Source organism: Pristiophorus japonicus, chromosome 20, assembly GCF_044704955.1.
Source record: "Pristiophorus japonicus isolate sPriJap1 chromosome 20, sPriJap1.hap1, whole genome shotgun sequence".
NCBI classification, from domain to species: domain Eukaryota; kingdom Metazoa; phylum Chordata; class Chondrichthyes; family Pristiophoridae; genus Pristiophorus; species Pristiophorus japonicus.
The window spans coordinates 85,473,800-85,489,964 of record NC_091996.1 but is presented as its reverse complement, the minus strand read 5'-3'; the positions used below and the strand labels follow the sequence as shown (position 1 = coordinate 85,489,964).

At 47.3% G+C, this 16,165-nt stretch overlaps 1 protein-coding gene across 6 annotated transcripts in view; it reads right to left on the bottom strand.

Moving 5' to 3' along the window:
- The window catches only part of LOC139232638 (neuronal tyrosine-phosphorylated phosphoinositide-3-kinase adapter 1-like), a 153,716-nt gene that overhangs the window by 38,474 nt on the left and 99,077 nt on the right, over positions 1-16,165 (bottom strand). For 3 of the 6 annotated variants that reach the window (XM_070863077.1, XM_070863079.1, XM_070863078.1), the window contains exon 2: positions 13,700-13,794. The exons of 2 other annotated variants lie outside the window; for them this stretch is intronic. In XM_070863077.1, the coding sequence (XP_070719178.1) occupies positions 13,700-13,790 (91 nt within the window). In that variant the 5' untranslated portion in view covers positions 13,791-13,794. Of the gene's footprint in view, positions 1-13,699; positions 13,795-16,165 lie in introns of those variants that run through there. One more of the 6 variants, XM_070863082.1, reaches the window with a different exon arrangement.

The window sequence follows — 16,165 nt, the reverse complement described above, 5'->3', positions numbered from 1 at the left end:
CTGTCCCATCAAACACTCCCAGGGCAGGTATAGCACGGGGTTAGATACAGAGTAAAGCTCCCTCTACACTGTCCCATCAAACACTCCCAGGGCAGGTACAGCACGGGGTTAGATACAGAGTAAAGCTCCCTCTACACTGTCCCATCAAACACTCCCAGGGCAGGTACAGCACGGGGTTAGATACAGAGTAAAGCTCCCTCTACACTGTCCCATCAAACACTCCCAGGGCAGGTATAGCACGGGGTTAGATACAGAGTAAAGCTCCCTCTACACTGTCCCATCAAACACTCCCAGGGCAGGTACAGCACGGGGTTAGATACAGAGTAAAGCTCCCTCTACACTGTCCCATCAAACACTCCCAGGGCAGGTACAGCACGGGGTTAGATACAGAGTAAAGCTCCCTCTACACTGTCCCATCAAACACTCCCAGGGCAGGTACAGCACGGGGTTAGATACAGAGTAAAGCTCCCTCTACACTGTCCCATCAAACACTCCCAGGGCAGGTACAGCACGGGGTTAGATACAGAGTAAAGCTCCCTCTACACTGTCCCATCAAACACTCCCAGGGCAGGTACAGCACGGGGTTAGATACAGAGTAAAGCTCCCTCTACACTGTCCCATCAAACATTCCCAGGGCAGGTACAGCACGTGGTTAGATACAGAGTAAAGCTCCCTCTACACTGTCCCATCAAACACTCCCAGGGCAGGTACAGGGGGTTAGATACAGAGTAAAGCTCCCTCTACACTGTCCCATCAAACACTCCCAGGGCAGGTACAGCACGGGGTCAGATACAGAATAAAGCTCCCTCTACACTAACCTATTAAATATTCACAGGGCAGATACAGCACCGGTTGTGCGAGGCCCCTTGGGGGAAGAGTGACCATAATATTGTAGAATTCTTCAGTAAGATGGAACCATGACAGTTAATTCAGAGACTCGGGTCCTGATCTTAAAGAAAGATAACTGTTATATATGTAAACTTGTATTTACCTTGTACAGCCACCAGATGGCTCATCCCCTTGAGCCCCAAGGGATCCCATAATCCCTTGAGAGCACAGGTATTTAAGGAGGCCTCACAGGCTGGAGAGGCACTCTGGAGACCTGCAATAAAAGACTACGGTCACACTTTACTTTGAGCTCACAGTATCCAGTCAGACTCTTTCTTCATACATAACAACTAGCGACGAGGATGGGATATGAACCTACGCGTGCAGAGCACAGTAGGCATCCTGGAGAAATTTTCGGAGGGAGATGATTGGGAAACCTTCGTCGATCGACTCGACCAATACTTTGTGGGCAACGAGCTGGAAGGAGAAGCGAACGCTGCCAAACGAAGGGCGATTCTCCTCACCGTCTGCGGAGCACTAACGTATGGCCTCATGAAGAATCTGCTCGCTCCAGCGAAATCCAGAGAGATCATACGATGATTTGTGCACACTGGACCGGGAGCATCTGAACCCGAAGAAAAGTGTTCTGAAGGTGAGGTACTGGTTCTACACCTACAAAAGATCTGAAGGCCAGGAAGTGCTGAGTTATGTCGCCGAGCTAAGACGCCTTGCAGGACATTGCGAATTTGAAGGACATTTGGAGTATGTGCTCAGAGACTTTTTCGTACTTGGCATTGGCCATGAAACGATACTTCGCAAACTTTTGACTGTAGAGACCCCTACCTTGAGTAAGGCCACAGTGATAGCCCAGGCATTCATTGCCACCAGTGACAATACTAAGCAAACCTCTCACCACACGAGTGCTGCTACAAGTACTGTGGACAAAGAGATGTTGTTTTCAAATCGTAATGTACAGGGCAGGCCCCACATGCCTGCAGCTGTACGTTCACAGATGTCTTAGGCCATTAACACCTTGTTGGCGCTGCGGGGGTGATCATCGTTTCCATTCATGCCGCTTCAAAGGGTACGTTTGCAAGGGCTGTGGACACCTCCAACGTATGTGCAGGCGAGCTGCTAATCCTGCATGTTGCAGAGGAGGACAGATCCATGGTGGATCACGACGAACCAGAGCCTCAGACCGAGGAGGCAGAGGTATATGGGGTGCATACATTTACCACAAAGTGTCCCCCGATAATGCTGAAGGTTGAACTAAATGGACTCCCGGTGTCAATGGAGTTGGACACGGGCGCGAGTCAGTCCATTATGAGCAAAAAGACTTTCGAAAAGTTGTGGTGAGGCAAGGCCTCAAGGCCAGTCTTGATTCCAATTCGCATAAAACTGAGAACTTACACAAAGGAACTGATTCCCGTAATTGGCAGTGCTACTGTAAAAATCTCCTACGAAGGAGCGGTGCACAAGCTACCACTCTGGGTGGTACCGGGCGATGGTCCCACGCTGCTCGGCAGGAGCTGTCTGGGAAAGATACACTGGAACTGGGACGACGTCTGAGTGCTCTCGTCCGCTGCCGACACTTCGTGTGCCTAGGTCTTAAACAAGTTCCTTTCGCTGTTCGAACCAGGCATCGGGAAGTTCCAAGGAGCAAAGGTGCAGATCCCCCTAATTCCGGGGGTGTGACCCATCCATCACAAGGCGAGAGCAGTACTGTACATGATGAGAGAAAGGGTAGAGATCGATCTGGACCGGCTGCAACGACAGCGCATCATTTCGCTGATCGAATTCAATGAATGGGCCAGTCCGATCGTTCCTGTCAAGGGAGACAGCACCGTCAGAATCTGTGGTGATTACAAAGTAACTATCAATCGTTTCTCCCTGCAGGACCAATATCCACTACCAAAGGCCGACGACCTTTTTGCTACGCTGGCGGGAGGAAAGACGTTCACGAAGCTGGACTTGACCTCGGCCTACATGACGCAGGAGCTGGAGGAATCACTGAAGGGCCTCACCTGCATAACAGATCAGCAGCAGCGATATTCAGAGAAACATGAAAAGCTTACTGAAGTCGGTCCCGCGCACAGTGGTCTTCCGGGACGACATCTTGGTTACAGGTCGGGACATAAGCGAGCATCTGCAGAACCTAGTCGGCTCAACCACGTGGGGCTCAGGTTAAAATGCTTGAAGTGTGTTTTCCTGGAGTTCTTGTGGAGAAGAATCGTGACGGACGGCATCAGACCCACCGATTCGAAGATGGAGGCAATCGAGAACGCACCGAGGCCACAGAACGTGACGGAGCTGCGGTCGTTTCTAGGACTCCTGAACTATTTTGGTAACTTCTAACTGGGTCTCAGCACACTGTTAGAACTACTGCACGCATTACTGCGTAAAGGAGACGAATGGGTATCGGGCAAAAGCCAAGAAAATGCCGTTGAAAAAGCTAGAAAATTGTTATGCTCAAACAAATTGCTTGTGTTGTATGATCCATGTAAGCGTTTGGTACTAGTATGTGATGTGTCGTCGTATGGCGTCGGGTGTGTATTGCAACCAGCTAATGATTATGGGATCCCTTGGGACTCCAGGTGATGAGCCCTCTGGTGGCTGTACAAGGTAAATACAAGTTTACATGTACACACCAGTGGCAACCGACACCGTGGTTGGCCACGAAGCAGAACCCACCATCCGTAGCAGCCCAGCAGGGCCGAACACACCAGGCAGCCCAGCAAGGCCAGCTGCACAGCGAGGGTCCAACAGATGGTTCACCAATACCAGCATCTGCACCAAGACGATCAACCAGGGAAAGAAGGGCACCAGATCGGCTCACCTTGTAAATAGTTACACTGTTGACTTTGGGGGGGCGGGGGGGGGGGGGGGGTTGGAAAAGAGTGTTGTTATAAATGTAAACTTGTATTTACCTTGTATAGCCACCAGAGTCCCAAGGGATCCCATAATCCCTTGGGAGCACAGGTACTTAAGGAGGCCTCACAGGCTGGAGAGGCACTCTGGATACCTGCAATAAAAGACTAAGGTCACACTTTACTTTGAGCTCACACTGTTCAGTCTGACTCGTTCTCCATACATAACAGTAAGTTCCATGGTATGAGAGATGAATTGGCTAGGATCGACTGGTGAATGATACTTAAAGGGTTGACAGTGGATAGGCAATGGCAGATATTTAAAGATTACATGAATGAAATTCAACAATTGTACATCCCTGTCTGGCGTAAAAATAAAATGGGGAAGGTGGCTCAACCGTGGCTAACAAGGGAAATTAAGGAGAGTGTTAAATCCAAGGAAGAGGCATATAAATTGTCCAGAAAAAGCAGCAAATCTGAGGACTGGGAGAAAGGGTTTAATTAGGAGGGGGAAAATAGAATATGAGAGTAAACTTGCAGGGAACATAAAAACTGACTGCAAAAGCTTCTGCAGATACATGAAGAGAAAAACATGAGTGAAGACAAACGTAGGTTCCTTGCAGTCAGAATCAGGTGAATTTATAATGGGGAACAAAGAAATGGCAGACCAATTGAACAAATACTTTGGTTCTGTCTTCACTAAGGAAGACACAAATAACCACCCGGAAAATTCTGGGGGACCGAGTAACTAAAGGAAATCCTTATTAGTCAGCAAATTGTGTTAGGGAAATTGATGGGATTGATGGCCTTTAAATCCCCAGGACTGAACAGTCTGCATTCCAGAGTACTAAGGAAGTGGTCCTAGAAATAGTGCATGAATTGGTGGTCATTTTCCAACAGTCTATTGACTCTGGATCAGTTCCTTTGGACTGGAGGGTAGCTAATGTAACCCCACTTTTTAAAAAAGGAGGAAAAGAGAAAACAGGTAATTATAGACCGGTTAGCCTGACATCGGTGGTGGGGAAAGTGTTAGAATCAATTAATAAAGATGTAATAGCAGCGCATTTGGAAAGCAGTGACAGGATCGGTCCAAGTCAGCATGGATTTATGAAAGGGAAATCATGCTTGACGAATCTTCTGGAATTTTTTGAGGATGTAACTAGAAGAGTGGACAAGGGGAAGCCAGTAGATGTGGTGTATTTAGACTTCAAAAGGCTTTTGACAAGGTCCCACACAAGAGATTGGTGTGTAAAATTAAAGCACATGGCATTGGGGGTAATGTACTGACGTGGATAGAGAATTGGTTGGCAGACAGGAAGCAAAGAGTAGGAATAAACGGGTCCTTTTCAGAATGGCAGGCAGTGACTAGTGGGGTGCCGCAGGATTCAGTGCTGGGACCCCAGCTATTTACAATATACATCAATGATTTAGACGAAGGAATTAAATGTAATATCTCCAAGTTTGCAGATGACACTAAGCTGGGTGGCGATGTGAGCTGTGAAGAGGACGGGTTAGGTGAGTGGGCAAATGCATGGCAGATGCGGGATACTGTAGATAAATGTGAGGTTATCCACTTTGGTGGTAAAAACAGTGAGGCAGGTTATTATCTGAATGGCGGCAGATTAGTAAAAGGGGAGGTGCAACGAGACCTGTGTGTCATGGTACATCAGTCATTGAAAGTTGAATACAGGCACAGCAGGCGGTGAAGGCGGCAAATGGCATGTTGGTCTTCCGAGCGAGAGGATTTGAGTATAATAGCAGGGAGGTCTTACTACAGTTGTACAGGGCCTTGGTGAGACCACACCTTGAGTATTGTGTACAATTTTGGTCTCCTAATCTGAGGAAGGACATTCTTGCTATTGAGGGAGTGCAGCGAAGGTTCACCAGACTGATTCCTGGGAAGGCAGGACTGACATATGAAGAAAGACTGGATCGACTCGGCTTATATTCACTGGAATTTAGAAGAATGAAAGGGGATCTCATAGAAACATGTAAAATTCTGACGGACTGGACAGATTAGATGCAGGAAGAATGTTCCCAATATTGGGGAAGTCCAGAACCAGGGGTCACAGTCTATGGATAAAGGGTAAGCCATTTAGGACCGAGATGAGGAGAAACTTCATCATCCAGAGAATTGTGAACCTGTGGAATTCTCTACCACAGAAAGTTGTTGAGGCCAATTCGTTGGATATATTCAAAAGGGAGTTAGATGTGGCCCTTAAAGCTAAAGGGATCAGGGGGTATGGAGAGAAAGCAGGAATGGGGTACTGAAGAAAATGATCAGCCATGATCATATTGAATGGTGGTGCAGGCTTGAAGGGCCAAATGGCCTACTCCTGCACCTATTTTCTATGTTTGTATGTTTCTAGATAGAGTGTAAAGCCCTCTCTACACTGTCCCATCACACATTCCCAGACAGGTATAGCACGGGTTAGATACAGAGTAAAACTCCCTCTACACTATCCCATCAAACACTCTCAGGGCATGTACAGCAGGGGTTAAATTAGAGAGTAAAGCTCCCTCTACACTGTTCCCATCAAACACTCCCAGGGCAGGTACAACACAGGGATAGATACAGAGTGAAGCTCCCTCCATACTGTCCCATCACACACTCCCAAGGCAGGTACAGCATGTGTTCGATTACAGAGTAAAGCTCCCTCTGCACTGTCCCATCAAACACTCCCAAGGCAGTTACAGCGTGGATTAGATGAGGCTCCCTCTACACTATCCCATCACACACTCGCAGGACAGGTACACCACAGGTTAGATACAGATTAAAGCTCACTCTGCATTGCCCTATCAAAAATTCCCAAGGCAGGTGCAGTGTGGGTTAGATACAGAGTAAAGCTCCCTCTACACAATCCCATCAAACACACCCAGGGCAGGTACAGCACAGGTTAGATACATATTAAAGCTCTCCCTGTACTGCCCCATCAAACACTCCCAAGGCAGGTACAGCGAGGATCAGATAAGGCTCCCTCTACATTATCCCATCACACACAGCCAGGTCAGGGATACCACAGGTTAGATACAGATTAAAACTCCCCTGCATTATCCCATCAAAAACTCCCAAGGCAGGTACAGCATGTGTTAGATACAGAGTAAAGCTCCCTCTACACTGTCCCATCAAACACTCCCAGGTCAGGTCCAGCACGTGTTAGATACAGAGTAAAACTCCCTCTACATTGTCCCATCAAACACTCCCAGAGCAGGTACAGCACGGGGTTAGATACAGAGTAAAGCTCCCCCTACATTCTCCCATCACACACTCGCAGGGCAGGTATAGCAAAGGTTAGATACAGAATAAAGCTCCCTCGACACTCTCCCATCAACCACTCCTAGGGCAGTTACACCACGGGTTAGATACATTTTAAAGCTCCCTCTGCACTGACCCATCAAACACTCCCAAGGCAGTTACAGCGTGGATTAGATAAGGCTCCTTCTACACTATCCCATCACACACTCCCAGGGCAGGTACACCACAGGTTAGATACAGAGTAAAGCTCTCTCTACACTATCCCATCAAATACTATCAGGGCATGGTACAGCACGGTTACTTACAGAATAAAGCTCCCTCTAAACTGTCCAATCAAACACTCCCAGGGCAGGTACAGCACAGGGTTAGATACATATTAAAGCTCCCTCTGTATTGTCCCATCAAACACTCCCAAGGCAGGTACAGCGTGGATTAGATAAGGCTCCCTCTACACTATCCCATCACACATGCCCAGGGCAGGTACGCTACAGGTTAGATACAGATGAAAGCTCCCCTGCATTGTTCCATCAAACACTCCCAAGGCAGGTACAGCACGGGTTAGATACAGAATAAAGCTCCCTCTACACTGTCCCATCAAACATAGAAACATAGAAAATAGGTGCACGAGTAGGCCATTCGGCCCTTCTAGCCTGCACCGCCATTCAATGAGTTCATGGCTGAACATGCAACTTCAGTACCCCATTCCTGCTTTCTCGCCATACCCCTTGATCCCCCTAGTAGTAAGGACTTCATCTAACTCCTTTTTGAATATATTTAGTGAATTGGCCTCAACAACTTTCTGTGGTAGAGAATTCCACAGGTTCACCACTCTCTGGGTGAAGAAGTTTCTCCTCATCTCGGTCCTAAATGGCTTACCCCTTATCCTTAGACTGTGACCCCTGGTTCTGGACTTCCCCAACATTGGGAACATTCTTCCTGCATCTAACCTGTCTAAACCCGTCAGAATTTTAAACGTTTCTATGAGGTCCCCTCTCATTCTTCTGAACTCCAGTGAATACAAGCCCAGTTGATCCAGTCTTTCTTGATAGGTCAGTCCTGCCATCCCGGGAATCAGTCGCTGCACTCCCTCAATAGCAAGAATGTCCTTCCTCAAGTTAGGAGACCAAAACTGTACACAATACTCCAGGTGTGGCCTCACCAAGGCCCTGTACAACTGTAGCAACACCTCCCTGCCCCTGTACTCAAATCCCCTCGCTATGAAGGCCAACATGCCATTTGCTTTCTTAACCGCCTGCTGTACCTGCATGCCAACCTTCAATGACTGATGTACCATGACACCCAGGTCTCATTCCACCTCCCCTTTTCCTAATCTGTCACCATTCAGATAATAGTCTGTCTCTCTGTTTTTACCACCAAAGTGGATAACCTCACATTTATCCACATTATACTTCATCTGCCATGCATTTGCCCACTCACCTAACCTATCCAAGTCACTCTGCAGCCTCACAGCATCCTCCTCACAGCTCACACTGCCACCCAACTTAGTGTCATCTGCAAATTTGGAGATACTACATTTAATCCCCTCGTCTAAATCATTAATGTACAGTGTAAACAACTGGGGCCCCAGCACAGAACCTTGTGGTACCCCACTAGTCACTGCCTGCCATTCTGAAAAGTACCCATTTACTCCTACTCTTTGCTTCCTGTCTGACAACCAGTTCTCAATCCATGTCAGCACACTACCCCCAATCCCATGTGCTTTAACTTTGCACATTAATCTCTTGTGTGGGACCTTGTCGAAAGCCTTCTGAAAGTCCAAATGTACCACATCAACTGGTTCTCTGTTGTCCACTCTACTGGAAACATCCTCAAAAAATTCCAGAAGATTTGTCAAGCATGATTTCCCTTTCACAAATCCATGTTGACTTGGACCTATCATGTCGCCTCTTTCCAAATGCACTGCTATGACATCCTTAATAATTGATTCCATCATTTTACCCACTACCGATGTCAGGCTGAACGGTCTATAATTCCCTGTTTCCTCTCTCCCTCCTTTTTTAAAAAGTGGGGTTACATTGGCTACCCTCCACTCGATAGGAACTGATCCAGAGTCAATGGAATGTTGGAAAATGACTGTCAATGCATCCGCTATTTCCAAGGCCACCTCCTTAAGTACTCTGGGATGCAGTCCATCAGGCCCTGGGGATTTATCGGCCTTCAATCCCATCAATTTCCCCAACACAATTTCCCGACTAATAAGGATTTCCCTCAGTTCCTCCTCCTTACCAGACCCTCTGACCCCTTTTATATCCGGAAGGTTGTTTGTGTCCTCCTCAGTGAATACCGAACCAAAGTACTTGTTCAATTGTTCTGCCATTTCTTTGTTCCCCGTTATGACTTCCTCTGATTCTGACTGCAGGGGACCTACGTTTGTCTTTACTAACCTTTTTCTCTTTACATATCTATAGAAACTTTTGCAATCCGTCTTAATGTTCCCTGCAAGCTTCTTCTTGTACTCCATTTTCCCTGCCCTAATCAAACCCTTTGTCCTCCTCTGCTGAGTTCTAAATTTCTCCCAGTCCCCGGGTTCGCTGCTATTTCTGGCCAATTTGTATGCCACTTCCTTGGCTTTAATACTATCTCTCATTTCCCTTGATAGCCACGATTGAGCCACCTTCCCTTTTTTTATTTTAACGCCAGACAGGAATGTACAATTGTTGTAGTTCATCCATGCAGTCTCTAAATGTCTGCCATTGCCCATCCACAGTCAACCCCTTAAGTATCATTCGCCAATCTATCCTAGCCAATTCACGCCTCATACCTTCAAAGTTACCCTTCTTTAAGTTCTGGACCATGGTCTCTGAATTAACTGTTTCATTCTCCATCCTAATGCAGAATTCCACCATATTATGGTCACTCTTCCCCAAGGGGCCTCGCACAACGAGATTGCTAATTAATCCTCTCTCATTACACAATACCCAGTCTAAGATGGCCTCCCCCCTAGTTGGTTCCTCGACATATTGGTCGAGAAAACCATCCCTTATGCACTCCAGGAAATCCTCCTCCACCGCATTACTTCCAGTTTGGTTAGCCCAATCTATGTGCAGATTAAAGTCACCCATTATAACTGCTGCACCTTTATTGCATGCACCCCTAATTTCCTGTTTGATGCCCTCCCCAACATCACTACTACTGTTTGGAGGTCTGTACACAACTCCCACTAACGTTTTTTGCCCTTTGGTGTTCTGCAGCTCTACCCATATAGATTCCACATCATCCAAGCTAATGTCCTTCCTAACTATTGCATTAATCTCCTCCTTAACCAGCAATGCTACCCCACCACCTTTTCCTTTTATTCTATCCTTCCTGAATGTTGAATACCCCTGGATGTTGAGTTCCCAGCCCTGATCATCCTGGAGCCACGTCTCTGTAATCCCAATCACATCATATTTGTTAACATCTATTTGCACAGTTAATTCATCCACCTTATTACGGATACTCCTTGCATTAAGACACAAAGCCTTCAGGCTTGTTTTTTTAACACCCTTTGTCCTTTTAGAATTTTGCTGTACAGTGGCCCTTTTTGTTCTTTGCCTTGGGTTTCTCTGCCCTCCACTTTTCCTCACAGGGCAGGTACACTCACAGGGCAGGTACAGCACAGGGTTAGATACAGAGTAAAGCTCCCTCGACACTGTCCCATCAAACACTCCCAGGGCAGGTACAGCACGGGTTAGATACAGAGTCAAGCTCACTCTACACTGTCCCATCAAACACTCCCAGGACAGGTACAGCACGGGGTTAGATACAGAGTAAAGCTCCCTCTACACTGTCCCATCAAACACTCCCAGGGCAGGTACAGCACGGGTTAGATACAGAGTCAAGCTCCCTCTACACTGTCCCAGCAAACACTCCCAGGACAGGTACAGCACGGGGTTAGATACAGAGTAAAGCTCCCTCTTCACTGTCCCATCAAACACTCCCAGGGCAGGTACAGCACGGGTTAGATACAGAGTAAAGCTCCCTCTACAGTGTCCCATCAAACACTCCCAGGGCAGGTACAGCATGGAGTTAGATACAACAACAACAACTTGTAGTAACATGGCACGTTATACTCAGTCCTGTTGTCATCATCATCATTGTCATTCCCTCAAAATCGATGAGGACTTACTTCCACTCTAAAAGTGAGTTCTCAGGTGACTGAACAGTCCAATACAGGAATTACAGTCTCTGTCACAGATGGGACAGACAGTGGTTGGAGGAAAGGGTGGGTGGGACTGGTTTGTCGCATGCTCCTTCCGCTGCCTGCACTTGCTTTCTGCACGCTCTCGGCGATGAGACGCGAGGTGCTCAGCGCCCTGCCGGATGCTCTTCCTCCACTTCGGGCGATCTGTGGCCAGGGACTCCCAGGTGTCGGTGGGGAAGTTGCGCTTTCTCAGGGAGGCTTTGAGGTCGTCCTTGTGACATTTCCTAAGCCCACCATTGGCTCGTTTGCCGTGGACGAGTTCCGAGTAGAACTCTTGCTTTGGGAGTCTCGTGTCTGGCATGCGGACAATGTGGCCCGCCCAACGGAGCTTCAATGCTGGGGATGTTGGCCTGGGTGATGACGCTAACGTTGGTGCGTCTGTCCTCCCAGGGGATTTGCAGGATCTTGCGGAGACATCGTTGATGGTATTTCTCCAGTCCTGTTATACACACAGTCAGTGCCGGGATACTCAGTCCTGTTTGACGAGTGCACACACACACACACACACACACAGGCCGTGGGATTTAACGCAGCACAATTAATCACGGGGATCAATGCTTTCAGCAAGTTCTCTAAGGACAAGCGGAACTTTGAACCAAGGGTCATTTGATCCATGCCCTCGAGGTGAAAGGTCACAGCTTTATTTTGAGACAGTGAGTGTTACTAACAGCAGGGGAGCGAATCGCTGAGTTGACTGAAAGGGGATGCCTCTGATTGACGAGTGATGCGGAGGTCTGATTCTGCTGAATCAGTTCACCGATCCTATCCGCGGGAAGTAATAATGAATAGAGTTTGTTCGATTTTTAGTAGTTAGAAACATAGGAAATAGGTGCAGGAGTAGGCCATTCGGCCCTTCGAGCCTTCATCACCATTCAATATGATCATGGCTGACCATTCAACTTCAATACCCCGTTCCTGCTTTCTCTCCATACCCCTTGATCCCTTTAGCCGTAAGGGCCACATCTAACTCCCTTTTGAATATATCTAACAAACTGGCCTCAACAACTTTCTGCGGTAGAGAATTCCACAGGTTGACCACTCTCTGAGTGAAGAAGTTTCTCCTCATCTCGGTCCTAAATGGCTTACCCCTTATTCTTAGACTGTGATCCCTGGTTCTGGAACTCCCCAGCAATGGGAACATTCTTCTTGCAATCCCATCAGAATTTTATATGTTTCTATGAGATCCCCTCTCATTCTTCTAAACTTCAGTGTATACAAGCCCAGTTGATCCAGTTTCTCCTCATATGTCAGTCCTGCCATCCCGGGAATCAGTCTGGTGAACCTTTGCTGCACTCCCTCAATAGCAAGAACATCCTTCCTCGGATTAGGGGACCAAAACTGAACACAATATTCCAGCTGAGGCCTCACCAAGGCCCTGTACAACTGCAGTAAGACCTCCCTGCTCCTATACTCAAATCCTGTCGCTATGAAGGCCAACATGCCATTTGCCTTCTTCACTGCCTGCTGTACCTGCATGCCAACTTTCAATGACTGATGTACCATGACACCCAGGTCTCGCTGGACCTCTCCTTTTCCTAATGTGTCAAAGTGGATGACTTCATATTTATCCACATTATACTACATCTGCCATGCATTTGCCCACTCACCTAACCTGTCCAAGTCACTCTGCAGCCTCTTAGTGTCCTCCTCACAGCTCATACCGCCACCCAGTTTAGTGTCATCTGCAAACTTGGAGATATTACATTGAATTCCTTCATCTAAATCATTGATGTATATTGTAAATAGCTGGGGTCCCAGCACTGAACCCTGCGGCACCCCACTAGTCACTGCCTGCCATTCTGAAAAGGACCCATTTATTCCGACTCTCTGCTTCCTGTCTGCCAACCAGTTCTCTATCCACGTCAGTACATTACCCCCAATACCATGTGCTTTAATTTTGCACACCAATCTTTTGTGTGGGACCTTGTCAAAAGCCTTTTGAAAATCCAAATACACCACATCCACTTGAATAATTGATTCCAACATTTTCCCCTCCACCGATGTCAGACTAACCGGTCTATAAGCCCCCGTTTTCTCTCCCCCTCCTTTTTTAATTTCAAATTTTTGATTTGAAAATTCTCATCCTTGTTTTCGAATCCCTCCATGGTCCTCGGTCCCTCCCTATCCCTGGAACCTCCTTCAGCCCCACAACCCTTTCTTTGGAACAGAGGAGGCTGAGGGGAGACATGATTGAGGTGTCTAAAATTATGAGGGGCCTGGATAGAGTGGATAGGACGCACTTATTTCCCTTAGCAGAGGCGTCAACGACCAGGGGGCATAGATTTAAAGTAATTGGGGGGAGGTTAAGTGTATCTAAGGGTTAAGTCATGGCAGGAGAGCTCGGACAGGTGATATGCTCCTCCTGTACCATGTGGGAACTCAGGGACACTTCCGGTGTCCCTGACGACTACGTGTGCGGGAAGTGTACCCGCCTCCAGCTCCTGATGGACCGCGTTGCGGAATTGGAGCTGAGGGTGGATTCACTCTGGAGCATCTACGATGCTGAGAATGACGTGAGTAGCACGTGTAGCGAGTTGGTCTTACCGCAGGTGAAGGGTCCACAGCCAGATAGGGAATGGAAGACCAGCAGGAAGAGCAGTGCAAGGAAGGTAGTGCAGGCGTCCCCTGTCGTCATCCCCCTGCAAAACAGATACACCGCTTTGAGTACTGTTGAGGGGGATGACTCATCAGGGGAGGGCAGCAGCAGCCAAGTTCATGGCACCGTGGCTGGCTCTGCTGCACAGGAGGGCAGGAAAAAGAGTGGGAGAGCGATAGTGATAGGGGATTCAATTGTAAGGGGAATAGATAGGCGATTCTGCGGCCACAACCGAGATTCCAGGATGGTATGTTGCCTCCCTGGTGCAAGGGTCAAGGGTGTCTCGGAGCGGGTGCAGGACATTCTGAAAAGGGAGGGTGAACAGCCAGTTGTCGTGGTGCACATTGGTACCAACGATATAGGTTAAAAAAAAGGGATGAGGTCCGACAAGACAAATTTAAGGAGCTAGGAGCTAAATTAAAAAGTAGGACCTCAAAAGTAGTAATCTCGGGATTGCTACCAGTGCCACGAGCTAGTCAGAGTAGGAATCGCAGGATAGCTCACATGAATACGTGGCTTGAGCAGTAGTGCAGCAGGGAGGGATTCAAATTCCTGGGGCATTGGAATCGGTTCTGGGGGAGGTGGGACCAGTACAAACCGGACGGTCTGCACCTAGGCAGGACAGGAACCAATGTCCTAGAGGGACTGTTTGCCAGTGCTGTTGGGGAGGAGTTGGAACTAACATGGCAGGGGGATGGGAACCAATATGGAGACAGAAGCAAAAGACAGAAAGGAGATGAGTAAAAGTGGAGGGCAGAGAAACGCAAGGCAAAAAACAAAAAGGGCCACTGTACAGTAAAATTCTAAAGGATCAAAGTGTAATAAAAAGGCAAGCCTGAAAGCTCGGTGCCTCAATGCGAGGAATATTCGGAACCCAGGAGAGCGCTCTGAGCTCGTTAGAGTGGGTGAGAGCTCAGATGAACAGGACCCCAAGAAAGAATGCAAAAGGCAGGAGGCAACAGAGCAGAGTAGCACTGGGGTAAGTGTAAACCACAAGGTGAGGAAGGGACAATATGTATGAATATAAAGGGGCTGCGGGGGGGGGGGGCGGGGGTCCAAATGAAAAATCATGGTTTAAAAACTAGTATTAAAACACTTTACCTAAACGACGCAGCATTCGAAACAAAGTAAATTAGTTGACGGCACAAATCATTACAAATGGGTATGATTTGGTGGCCATTACAGAAACGTGGTTGCAGGGTGGCCAAGACTGGGAATTAAACACACAGGGGTATCTGACAATTCGGAAAGATAGATAAGAAGGGAAAGGAGGTGGGGTAGCTCTGTTAATAAAGGATGATATCAGGACAGTTGTGAGAGACGATATTCGCTCTAATGAACAAAATGTTGAATCATTGTGGGTGGAGATTGGAGATAGTTAGGGGAAAAAGTCACTGGTGGGCATAGTTTATGGGCCCCAAATAATAACTTCACGGTGGGGCGGACAATAATCAAGGAAATAATGGAGGCATGTGAAAAAGGAACGGCAGTAATCATGGGGGATTTTAACCTACATATCGATTGGTCAAATCAAATCGCACGGGATAGCCTTGAGGAGGAATTCATAGAATGCATACGGGATTGTTTCTTAGAACAGTATGTTACAGAATCTACAAGGGAGCAAGCTATCTTAGATCTGGCCCTGTGTAATGAGACAGGAATAATAAATGATCTCCTAGTAAAAGATCCTCTCGGAATGAGTGATCACAGTATGGATGAATTTGTAATACAGATTGAGGTTGAGGTTGTACTATGCTTAAACAAAGGGGACTACAGTGGGATGACGGCAGAGTTGGCTAAAGTAGACTGGGAACACAGACTAAACGGTGGCACAATTGAGGAACAGTGGAGGACTTTTAAGGAGCTCTTTCATAGTGCTCAACAAAAATATATTCCAGTGAAAAAGAAGAGCGGTAAGAGAAGGGATAAATCTGCCGTGGATAACCAAGGAAATAAAGGAAAGTATCAAATTAAAAATCAATGTGTATAAGGTGGCCAAGGTTAGTGGGAAACTAGAAGATTGGGAAAATTTTAAACGACAGCAAAGTATGACTAAGAAAGCAATAAAGAAAGGAAAGATAGATTACGAAAGTAAACTTGTGCAAAACATAAAAACAGATAGTAAAAGCTTTTACCGATATATAAAACGGAAAAGAGTGACTAAAGTAAATGTTGGTCCCTTAGAAGATGAGAAGGGGGATTTAATAATGGGAAATGTGGCAATGGCTGAGACCTCAAACAATTATTTTGCTTCGGTCTTCACAGTGGAAGACACAAAAACCATGCCAAATATTGCTGGTCACGGGAATGTGGGAAGGGAGGACCTTGAGACAATCACTATCACTAGGGGGGGTAGTGCTGGACAGGCTAATGGGACTCAAGGTGGACAAGTCCCCTGGTCCTGATGAAATGCA